This window comes from Ambystoma mexicanum, chromosome 10 (genome assembly GCF_040938575.1).
Source record: "Ambystoma mexicanum isolate Mex_15411 chromosome 10, UKY_AmexF1_1, whole genome shotgun sequence".
Taxonomy (NCBI): Eukaryota; Metazoa; Chordata; class Amphibia; order Caudata; family Ambystomatidae; genus Ambystoma; species Ambystoma mexicanum.
This window is the reverse complement of record NC_090932.1, coordinates 534792171-534804604: the sequence shown is the minus strand read 5'-3', so window position 1 is coordinate 534804604 and position 12434 is coordinate 534792171. Positions and strand designations below refer to the sequence as shown.

The following is a 12434-nucleotide window of genomic DNA, read 5'->3' as shown; positions in this document are numbered from 1 at the left end:
TCCTGACAGGATCCTTTGATGCTTGGAAGGCGACTTGTCGGATGTGCTGGCTACCACCCAAGTCCCATGCGGAACAGTGACGCTTCTGGCGCAGTATCCCAATTCAGAGCTCATTGATCCACCAGGTGTTCAATGGACTATTCCAAAGTCTCAAAGCTGCAGGAATAGGAGCATAGGTAGAGAATGGTTGGTCCCACCAATCCAAGGGTAGAAGCACCAACAAAAGCCTTCTCAGGTTATGCAGCCCAACAGGGCTTCACCAGGAAAGGTTGCCAGGCCTCTTCAGGAGTAGTCCATCAGGCCAGATTTTAGAAATCCATCCGAACACCCGCCATCTGGAACTCGCTCTAATTAACTATCCGCCGCATTGAGGACCACCTTGCTTTCAGGAATTCTCGCTGAACTTGATTCTTCGCATCGGCACCCTAACTGATTTAACTCGGACAGCACTCTGGCGCAAACAATTCCTCCACCCCGCTCCTCTTGTGAAACGTGGGGAATTTGAGAATCCTATAGGTGAGACATGGCACTTCCTAACTATTTGTTAGGCTCTGCATGACTAAATCTTGCTAGGTTTTGGTCTTCCCCCACCAGACTCACACACAGGGAATGCCAGGGAATGCAGCTTTGACATTCCATAGGTTCGATCTCTAAAGCCACAAACTGTGATACAGACTGCCTGACTACATCCACCCTAACCACATCACCCTCGGCCCAAGTGGCACTGCCAATAGAATCCAAAAGAGTTGCATGACAAATTTGATGCAGCTGTGCACATCGCTTGACTCTTATGACATATTCTATGTTTTCCATAGTGTTAGACTGGATTTCTAAACGCTGGCCTGGTGGAGAGCTGTTTAGAAGGCCAACCTAGTTCGTGAACAAGGAAAACTCTGGTAGCTGTAGCCAAACCAATCAAGGTAGCAAGGAGAGTGGGTAAGTCTTGGGAGAGGTGTGTGCCGAGGGGCCCACAATTGAGTCCACACAATGAGGAATGAAGGATTACACCAGACAGTCAAGTATAAAAATACTCTATTCATTACTGGCCCAAAATGCACTATGAAAAAGGATTAATAACAGTAATATCACACAATACTAAATAATATATCAAATAGTCCTCGTTTGGAAGTGCCAAATAATCAATTCACCACCCACAATACCTGAAAGGGATGCTATGTTGGTATTTGCACTGACTGTCCCCAGGAATAACAATCTTCACTTCGAAAGTCCCACCCTACGTTGAATGGGGTCTTGTGACCAAAAGTTGACAGTTTGCCAAGAGTTTCAGGAGCTGAGGGAAAATATGAAGGGGGGGGGCGGTCCTGTGGATGTGATGAAGGGTCCAAAAGTCAGATGAAGATGTATACTGGTGAGTAACACTGTTTCCTGGTTTTGGAGGGCTCTCTGCAACAAGTATTGCCAAAGCTGGAAAACTATTTAAAAGTTAGAAAACGTTTAAAGGGTGCAGATAGGAGTGCAGGTAAGTACCGCTGTAACTTAACCCCATAATCCTTTTTTTTTCCTCAGACTTGGCAGATTGTTGGAGGGTCAGCTAATGTATGTTTTCCAACAGCAGGAGACAGATATTGCGGTCGAAGTGTCCTGTCTCAAGCCCTGTCCTTGCTAGGATGCTGATATGTTGCAGGAAGAACTCTTGCAGGACAAGCTGACAACCCCTCGAGTGAGAGCCGAAACAGAGAACGACTATTCTTCTACCGCTGTAGCCAAAATTGGATTGGGTCATTCCACTGGATGGCCAGGAACGCTTCAAAAGACTTCAAGTCGTCGGGCACGAACATTAAGTTGAGAATGGTTGTTTCCACCACTCCAGCGGGTCGAAGCACCAACGACTATCTTCTAAAATCAGTAGCCAGACAGGGCTCTACTGGAACTGCAACAAAGGTTGGTTGACGGGTCTTCTCGGAATCGGTCCACAGGTCTTCCGAAGTCTTCATGGCTTTGCAGGATACTTGGCTCCTTGCAGGATCTCTGTAGAATGGCTGCAGGACTCTTCTTCTAATGGAAAATCTCAGGTGAGCCCAAACTCTGTGCAACCAATGATGATCTGCGCCTCACATGCACCAGCAGTGGTCCATTCGGGGAAACTCATGCACACAGTCCAGATATACTAAAACCAGTTTGTGTATTGCGACCAGCCAGTCCCATCCCACATCCCGGCTTCCAGGTCACATGGCCTGCTGTAGCCTGCAGAACGCAGTTGCATTTGCAGTTGCATTTGCATGACCATAAAAGGATGTTCCTGACCTGAAGGCAAGAAGAAGGCAAAAAGACAAGATGGCCAAAGAACAAACGAAACGCCTTGTGGCCGGGTCGTGTTGTGATTCTAGCCACAGATAGTAGCCAAACGCTGTAAACCTGGTAGGGCTTACAAGAAGTGCACTAAAGTATGAAAAAGTAACTGCTGCCACAAGTGCACTTCTGAAAGTAACCAAACATCCAGTTCAATGTAGTCTAAAAAGAAACCACATTGCAATGGAGCAACAGGCCTGCGGAGGGAAGTTTGAGGCTTCACTTCACTGCAAAAAGTCTGGACACAGTGCAAAAGCAAAAGGTTTGGGGGTCCATAGAATATAGAGCGAAAGTTGCCAAAAGAAAACATTCCTTACACAAAGCACCCGCCTTTCTGCCCGATGCTGCTAGGGGCCCAGCCACTCCCAACCTTGCTACCATGTAAATGGCTAGAAATGCACACAGGCATTTTACTACTCCTTCACCACTTATCAATCCTCTGACTATGCTCTTGCAAAGGGCGTTCAACCTCACAGCACTTAAAGGCTATAACAATGGAGGTAGCCCCTATATAAATATCATATAACATGACATTGAGAGGGGAAGAGCGTTCTAGTGGTTGGGTGTAATTAAAGCAAAGGAATGGAAGCATAGGGTGGGGGTTTAGAGACAAAGTAGAAACAGATTCTGTCCACCTGGTAAGAGTGTACCCTTTGTTTCCCCCCTCTTACTTGTATTTTGCCATGTGTATTTCATCTGTTTTTTGATTGTGGACTCTGGAGTACACCACTTCAGTAGCCCCCTTCTATGTGTTAAACAGCACCTTCAGTGCAGTGACACAGGGTTGTCTTTTAGACTTCCCACCAACTCCATTTCTGAGGCTGACTACTGTCCCCCCAGAAAAGGGTAAAGTTGCCATCAACTTTACTTAGTCATTTAACCACAGATCCAGTACACCCCATCTTACATGGATTACTGGAAAGAGTTAATCCTTAGCCCTTTTTATCTGTACCTCCTAGAGCATTGTTTCACTCTTAACATTTAGACTTGGCTGGTGGCAGTGGTATCTACCCTAACTTGTCTACCGCGATTATACTATATAAACGTGGTATTGTTTTAGGCTATTCTATTAGCCTCGAACTTAAACCCGCTTGACCAAATACTTTTTCTTTTGGCTCCGGTCGGGTTTATTCGCCATTTCTTTTTGTTAAAGTCCTTCTTGTGTTTTACTTTGCGCGGCAAACCAGGTTTGCCTTCTTTGTTCATTGTCTTTTGGCAGGTTTCTGCCAAGAAGGCCTCCTGCGCCTGGGTGTCTAGGTGGGCTGAATGTGAGGGAAGGGTGTAGTCACCCCCTGCACAGGGTATCCTAGGAAACCTGAGTCTCACTTTGCCATGATTGGCTGAGGTGGTTGTCTGGGCCAGACAACCCCTACCTCCCCCCTGCCGTGTGATTGACAGCCAGGCTGTGTGAATGGGGGATTCTCGCATAAAAGGCAGGTCTCTTGGTCTGGAAGTCAGAGTCACCACTGGAACTACAAGGAACCGAAGAGAAGCAGAGAAGAAGTTGGCTGCTGCAACTATCCCGTCCCGGTGAAGCCCTGCTGCAGTCCTGAGCTATCTACCCTTCAACGACTAAGAGAAGATCCAGTCCGGAGTCTTCTTCTCTTGAGCATGGTGGGGATAACAAGCTCATCTTCTACAGCCAGAGGACCCTCTTCGTGGTCGAAATCACTGCACACTGCTGTAGTGGTCCGGATAACTATCTGAAGAGCCTCTCCTGTTTTTAAGGAGCGCATCTTTTATTCAGTCACTGCTGCCGGCTTCATCCCTGTGTGGTGCAGACCCCTCCAGACGTCCTCCTTCGGATCGAAGCTCCAGGAAACGCGTCTTCATTGAATAAGGTACTGTGTTCTGCTTGAGAAATTAGGGTGAATCCCTTTTCTTCGCCTCCAATGCTTGCCCTTGTCTTCCCTCCTTCTTATAACTTTTTCTTCCTCTGTTGATAATATCTAAGTACTCCTGGCTACGTTGAATCGTTAACTATCCGACTGTGTGATCCTCGACAACAGGAACCCGGTTCCACTTGACACTGGCTCCGGCCTATTGACTCTTGAATTTCTGTCTAAGAGTGTTCTCTGGTTCTGTCTGCCTTGACAAAACTATTGCCTATGATTTTTGCCCCCAACTCTCTCTGGGTATCCCAGGTGCAAAGTGTGTTTTTGCCCCGGTAACATTTCTTTCCGAGGATACGCGTTTCTTTAGTAAGACCGAACTGTCATTACTGTCAAAGTGATTGCAAGTGTATTACCGGTAACGTCTTTTGTTTCGCAACACCAGGTCGCTAAAACACAGGGTACTTACCTTGAAGTATACCGTACAAAGTGAATTGGTTAGTGATAGTGTGTTTTACGTGTGATTTTTGAATTAATAGCAGTGTCGTGTTTACAACAAATGGTTTAAAATAAACGTACTTACATTTTTTACCTGAAACCTTGAGTCAGTGTTTGCTTGAGTCATAGTAATTGTAGTCCCTTTGTGTAATCTCTACTACTGTTTATATACTCCTGAGATGAGCCTGGCTGCTCCGCTACTGCTACCACTTTAACATAGTAGTACAGGCTTGTACCAAAGGTAAAACTTGTATTGCCGCCTGTAGTCTTGTGTGTAGTGGTCCCTAAGGGCACTGCACAGGATTCTGCCTAACAGATTCTGAGAAACCAACACACTGAAAGGAGAATTGGGGATATGTGATATATTTTATTTGTATCCCGTTCATACACACGTGTTTAAAGTGAGGAAAGGTAGAGTGGGGTGAGACCAAGGATACATTTAAACAAAATGCATGAATGAATGGAAAAGAATTTCATAATCAAAGGGAAGAGGAGACCTAGCAGTTAGAGAAGAAGAGTTTGAGGAATAGGTAAGGGGCGAAAGAGAAGAGAAATAGATGAGTTATAGACAGAATAGAGGGTAACTAGTTTAGAGACAGGGAGACCAAGATGGACTAGTCTATGCAAAGCATGCAAGCCTAAACAGATTCATATTCCTCAGAAGTTGGACATTACTCGGCCAGTAATTTTTTTTCTGTGGCTTGTATCTGTTTAGTCGCATGCATACTCCTAAAGTTGGGGCTGAGGATCACACACTCGTGCTACTCAATTTACACTGTCACATGCGGTCCAAAAAAGACATCCATGCTTGAGGGAATCATGCCTATGCAATTCTGGTGAACAAACTGATTCCCTTAACCCAGCAGGAACGGCTGGGTACATGGCCTCAGCCAGCTGGTAGTGCCTTATCTTTAACATCAGGTCCATGTTTATCATTTGAGCTTTTGCAGCACGAGGACTGTACACCGCTCAGAGTCAGTTGGGTGTCACTCCCAATTATTCTTATGCTATTCAACTATGGTTGATTGTATTCAGGTCAAAAACACCCCCGGGATAAAGACGGCTTAATTTAGAAGCCATAGACTCTGGATGAATTTGGAGTTTTTCAGTGACCATAAAAGGTAAAGGTTGTGACCTCCTGAACATCCCTTACAATTTAAGGTTACTTGGCTGTAACCTGCATGACCTTGAATTATCAATTAAAAAAGATGTTGTACTATTTGATATCATTTTTGTGTAGACATATTGCTGTTAGCTAACCCTTTTTCAATTTTAGAGATGTGTTTAACTGCTCAGCTATGTCTACCACTTGGAGTGCAAGGAAAAGCTTGTGGGAAAACTTGTTGACCATCTGTGTTTGTCTGTTGCATACCCGTGAATAAAAGTGAGGAGAGAAACAATCCTAGCAGTAAGACCCTGGTCCAGGTGCAGGGCAGTAACTACATCTGGGAATTCAAGTGGGCTCTTGTGTTGGCTGTTGTACAGAAATTAATTCAAAAGTTGCCTTGTCATTGATATTTATCTTTTGAGGTTTAACTGAGTGAGTCCTCCGGCACAATGTTTTTAACAAGTTTGGGTTCATAATTCCTTTTCCTTATAACCACCTTTCCCTTTAGAAAAAGAAGACGACCACAATTGCTGTTGAGGTGAAAAAGTCACAGCACAAGTATGTCATCGGCCCCAAAGGCAATTCCCTGCAGGAGATACTGGAGAAAACTGGAGTCTCAGTCGAGATCCCACCTACTGACAGCAGCTCGGAGACAGTGATTCTGCGTGGCGAGCCCGAAAAGCTGGGCCAGGCACTGACCGAGGTTTATGCCAAGGTGAGTTGTTTTATGCAACAAGTGTCCTATTAGAATTGTAAAGAAAATACATTTTAAACTGGACCACAACTTGAAAATAAAATTAGACACTTTATTTTTGCATTGGATGTCGGGTACATGTTTTTGATTAATTTCAGTGAATTGATTTCCTTGAATACATCTTTTCGCTCAAGTTCACTGGTTTGAAAGCCTGAAAGCAAATGTATATATTTCTGATGTTTTTGAATCTGCTTAGATCAAATTCTGTGCATATAGTCCGACAGCTAGTAGAAATTGTATCGTATTGCATTTTTTTTTTTAAGATCGAAAAGGGACGTAGACATGGGCATGACTGTAACACTATTCCTGACGCGTAGTGTTCCCAAAATCCTTCATGTGTCGAGGTCCCATGAGTTTCTCTTACACAGTGGTTGAAGTGAGCGGGAGCGGTCAGGAGTGGTGCTCCTCTACTTTTTTAAATTGGGCTCTACTGTTCTTATTCTTTTATTTTAAAAAGAAACCGTTCTGGAATGATTACAGTAAAAGTGTAGGAAGAAGTTGAAGCTTGCACTTTCAGTGCACTACACTGAATGTTCCCTTAAACAGCAGGTGCAAGTGTTTGGGGGTTTGTATTGTGTGTGGGAGAGGGTGTGGTGATGGTGTTTGTGGGGCGTGGGTGCAGGCCAGCAGGGAACATAGTTCCAGTACTTCTTTTCGTACACTTCGACCACTGCTCTTACGTCGCATCCCCTTTCCTCCATACTGCATGGGTGTCCCTTCCAAGGGACGGGAGATGGAACCTTTTTCACCAGAAAAAAAACCTTCTTTCCCCTTTAAATTTAGAGGCGCGCGTGGGTACGGCCCTGTGAGTTTGCACTGCCCTGACTCTGCCCTCCGGCACCACACCTCAGTCCCCTTTTCCGTGTCTATGGGAACGGGCCAAATTCACCAGCGCTTGTGGGTTTGGCTTCGGCCATTTCATTCCCAGCGTGGATACTACTTCGAATGGATTGTGTCCCCCCACGTATTCCTCATCTTGTGATAATTCATTATCTCCAGCTTCGCTGCTTTTCCGAAGCAGCGAAGCTGGAGATAACGAATTATCACAAGATGAGAAATACGTGGGAGGAACATCCAGTCGAAAGAATGTTACAGTTGGTAAGTAACTTTTTCTTTTCTTTTTTTATCACAGGTACTCAGTCCTCGGCGTCATGCTCTTCCCCGGCGCATGTCGACTTCTACAGGGTTCAGCGGGTGTCCATCCTGCAACAGGCTCTTTACAACTTCTGACCCCCACGCCCTCTGCCTACATTTCCTTGGCCCAGACCACAGCTGGCAAGCTTGTATCGTGTGCAACGCGCTTTCCTCGAGGTCTCTGAAGAAGAATAGACTAGCCATGTGGAGGGAGCTCTTGCAGAGATCGTCTCCAGAGGACCTGAAAGACTTCGTCAATCAATGATCCAGGCCCAAGGTAGGGCCACTCTTTTCCTGTGCACCCCGCAAGGGAGACGCCTTTCCAGGGACTCGCCCACGTGGGAGGAACCGCTCAGATTCTCATACCACCACGAATACAGAGGCTAAATTGGCTACCGGCCGGCAGGCGGAGGGGTCGGTTGATCCTCCGGTGACAGTGCTGAGAGACCAGAAGGTTCTTTTACCTGGTCTTCGCCTGAGGGGCCACGCCCTAGTACCGGCAACATGTTGGAGGGGGAGCCAATACGCAGTTCTACCGGCAGATCCTCCGAGGGCAAAACGCCAACCAGGTCTCGGCCTGAGGAACAGGGAAGGCCTCATGATCCACACTGAAGAGTCCTGGCCGGGGCTGGGCCCAGTGAGCCAAGCAACACTACGCAGGCACTTGGAAGGCAGCTCGACGAAATGGCCGCCATGCCAGACATTCCTGACATCTGCCCGATACTGCACCAAGGCAGGGAGTAGGCGGAGGAACGTGTCAAGGTAGGACTGGTGTGAACCAGATATGTGGCCTTCATTTGCGCAGGGTAGGTTTCTGCTGTGTCCGTATGGGCAGGGTACGCAACGGCTCCAGCAGTTGCCTGCTACCCCGTCAATATCGCCCAACACCCCTCCAGCCTGTGAGGACAGAATTTTTGAAAGGTTCCTTGGGCTCATGAACTCTACTTGCATGTGGGTAATCCTCAGGGATGCCATCAGGGACGTGCTCTGGCGCCGCAGGCCCCAGTACAGGGTCCCCTGTTCAGCCTACGCCACCTGCTCGGGGGCCCCCCAACCGATAGTGCAGGCAGTTCCGTACCAGCCTCCGCTGCAGCCTCCGGCTCCGGTCTCCACACCGCACCCTTCGGCTCCCAGCACCCCTCCACCGGGTTCCGGACCCTCAGGTGGACACAGATGAGGAGGAGGACCCTGACAGTCATCAGCCAAGGCCTTCCATGAACGTCTTGCGGGGCTGGCAGAGTACTTGGGCCTTCCTCAACCCGAGGTCGAGCAACCATCACAGGGGTTCCTCGCCGAAGTTCCCACGCTACGTACTGCTGTTAGGGAGAAGTCTCAGAAATGTGCCAATTCTCTTTACCTTAGAGACCCCCAGCAACTTTGCTGGATTTTGAGGACTTGGTTTTGTAATTTTTTTTTTTTACCTGGAGAGAGTGTGACCCTTTTGTCCCACTCTCTCATGTATTTTAATGTGAATGTATACACTGTGTTTCTTTTGGTTCTGGAGTCTGACAAACTCCATAGGCATCATCTTTTACTTTGTGTGGCACAGGGAAGTCTTTCAGATTTCCCAAAGGTTTAAATACCTTCTCTTGGCTAAACTACTGTTTTCAAGAGCAGTAAAGTGAAACTGACTTTACTTACATTTGTAACTTTCTAGACCCAACACACACCATCTTACAATAGGGTGCTGGAGGGGTTACTTGGTATCCCCTCTGTCTATATCCTCATGTAACATTTTTGTTACCCTTTCCTCACTGAATGACTGGTGGGAGTGGTTTGGTTTGAACTACCATGGTATGTCTTACAGCGGGCTGCATTCGCAGCTCCTGTAAAGCAACCGTGGGAGCCATCTTTTTCAAAATGGAGCAGGAGCCATCTTTGATAGAATGGCCCCCAGTCTTTTTTTCGCCAGTTCTCTGTGGAAAGGTTGTTCTAGAGATTTTCTCTGCGCGCCAAACCAGGTTTGGTCTCTGTTCATTTGGCCTTTGGCGGGATTTGGGAGTGAAGCCTGCCACTGGCTCCAGACTGTCTGGGGTAGTCAGGAAGTGATGGAGTTGCCCGAAACTCCCTGTGCTTAGTCTCCTAGGAGACCCAAATGCACTCTGTGGGGATTGGCTGACTGGCTGGCTGACTGTCTGGCAAGGACAGTCACCCTGCTGGGTGAGTGACAGCTAGTCTGGAATGAATGGGAGAGAACTGAATAAAAGGCAAGTCTTTTGGCTTGGAAGGCAGTCTCGACCACTGGGCGAAGGAACCGAAGAGCTTGAAGAGGATGCCTGCTGCAACTTCTGGACCGTTGTTTTGCCTACGCCCTGCTGCAGTGCAAAAACACCAGGTTTGCATCAACGGAGAAGCCCCTGCAAGGATGACTTCTCCCTTTGCATTGGTGGGACCAATCAACTCCAAAGTGAGTCACCTGCACATCCATCTCAGAGCTGGTTGAATTTCCAGAGTGCTGGTGGAAACCGTATAGCCAGGGAGGAACACCAGATTGTGTACATAGCTTTTAAGCTGGCCTAGAGCTTTTGGAAGATCCTCCGGACCCCCAAGAAGCGGGACTGACCAAGCCTGAGCCCCCTCAACAGAGTGCGGGACCCCAGAATCAAGGAAATTCCATCTCGACAGCCAAGGAACTGCGTTGTTGCTATTTCTGGTAGACGTGAGGAGCTGAAATGAGAAACAGCCACTGCAAGTCAAGTTTGCCAGTTGTAAGATTTGACCGTCCCAGTGCATTGCAGGAGTCCCCCGACGTCCTCCATCTTGTCCCCATGACTGAGGCCCAGGAACAGAAGTCATCAGCTGCATGTTTACTTCATTGCTAAGGTACTGTAAAAAAATTAAGAATTTACCTCTTACTGTAAAAGTGCTTGTAAATTCTACAACTCAAGTCTAATCAGCTTGTGGCCCTACATTTGATTCTTCTTTTTTTTTATCAAAGACTCCTAAGAACTTGTGCAAAGACTTTTCCGTTTACTTACCAGAAGTGCTTCATCCTATACAAGACTTTTGCCTGTTGACTTTGGCTTAGCCTATTGAATGATATGACTCCTCTAAGAGGACCAAAAGGATTTGACCTGCTTAAGAATATTTGTGGTCTCTTGTGTTCTAATAACCTTTACCTTTTACCAACTTTTAAGAGTTTTCTGAATGCCAACAGTAAGATATTAATGTCCTCATCCCCTTTATTATTGGTCACCTGTGGGTGTAGGTTGTGGCTGTAGGCCATCCGAAAATGTACAGTATTGAAGTATATTTGTGTGTTGCTATTCTATTGCTCCCTTCCAAAGAAGGCTTTATAAAGGACTGATAAGTTATTAATTGTTTATGCAAGAAACATTAGGTGTAAGAGTTTATTTGAATACCTGTAACTGTGAATCTTTGTAACTCCACTACAGCTGACATTTCCCCTCTTGAGATAAGCCTGGCTGCTCAACACGCTAGCAAAACTGTGTAGTAAAAGCTTACAGCAAAGGTTGGGTTGTCTATACCTGTAGTCCTAGTTGTTTGTAGTGTTCCCAGAGGGTACTGCATTCAAACTTTGCTAACACACGCAGCGAGAACAGGCATCCAGATGCAGAAGGACGTAGTCGCCTTGGCCAAAAAGGGCTGGCTCAAGCCCCACTCGGTCCAGCCTATCAAACGACGCCTGGACGCGAAGTACAGGCAGTTGGAGGGGGATATACTCTTGCTATCGGCCCACCCTCAGCCGCACTCTTCGGTGATCGCTGCAGCATTACTATACTCCAAGCCTCAGTCATTCTCTGCGGCGCTGCTAGGCAAGGAGGAGAAGATCTTGGAGGCATATACGGGAAGAAGCTGTATTCCAACGCGTCTCTGCATCTTCGTCAAGCCAACGCGGATGCCATGCTGGCAGCCATCAACCTGAGGCTTTGGCGGGAAATGGCTGATTTCCTGCCAGAGTTTCCGGCGCAGAGTTAATCACGATTCAAGGCGGGACTGGCAGAGGCCAAGAGGTTGGCACAAGACATCATGGAGTCCACTGTGGCCCACATTGACACCTCTGGCCGGGCCATCTGCATTGCCATGGACATTAAAAGAACAGCCTGGCACTGTGCTACTAAATTCAACCCGGATGTTCAGGAACATATACTATACCTTCCGTTCGAAGGGGGGTGACCTCTTCCACTCCACCACAGACGAGGAGCTGGACAAAAGGAAAAATGGCTCTCAAGCAGCCAAGTCTCTACCCATCCTTACAAAAACCACGCCCAAAACGTACATCCAGTCACAGCAGCGCTCAGATAAGGGGGCATACATATGGAGGGTTCCACAGCTTCCAAGTGCGGAGGTTCAGGCAGCCTGACAGTTTGCAAATATTAGAAAGGGGCGGGGCGAGTTTGGGTGGGGGGGGGAGGTTTAAGGGCTTTTTCCAGTCCCCATCCTCCGCAACAGCCTCAAAGGGAAAGCAGGCATGACAAGACCCTTCGGGTCCACATGTCTCCAGTGGGGGACAGGCTTGCTCTCCATGCACAGTTCTAGCGCCAGAATTTTGTGGACCCCTAGAACCTCTCAGTAGTATCCACGGGGTACCACCTACCCATCCCAGCCTCTCCCCTCCACTCCCACAGGTTGGGACAGCAATTCTTTTAGCAGAGATCCAGTCACTCATCGAGAGCCAGGCAGTCAAGGGTCCCAGCCTCCCAGCGAGGCTTGGGCTTCTACTCCAAGATTTATGCCATTCAGAAAAAGAACCATGCGGGCTTGAGTTGTGCTGGACCTTTGCACCCTCAACCTCTCCCTACCTCTACAAAAATTCAAGATGGTTACTCCAGCTTTA

General features: G+C 47.4%; 1 protein-coding gene across 2 annotated transcripts in view; it reads left to right on the top strand.

Annotated features, from left to right (window-relative positions):
* HDLBP (high density lipoprotein binding protein) overlaps positions 1 to 12434 on the top strand; it is an 829415-nt gene that overhangs the window by 314443 nt on the left and 502538 nt on the right. For both annotated transcript variants that reach the window (XM_069618106.1, XM_069618107.1), the window contains exon 8: positions 6257 to 6463. In XM_069618106.1, coding sequence (XP_069474207.1) covers positions 6257 to 6463 — 207 coding nt within the window. The remainder of the gene's footprint in view (positions 1 to 6256; positions 6464 to 12434) is intronic.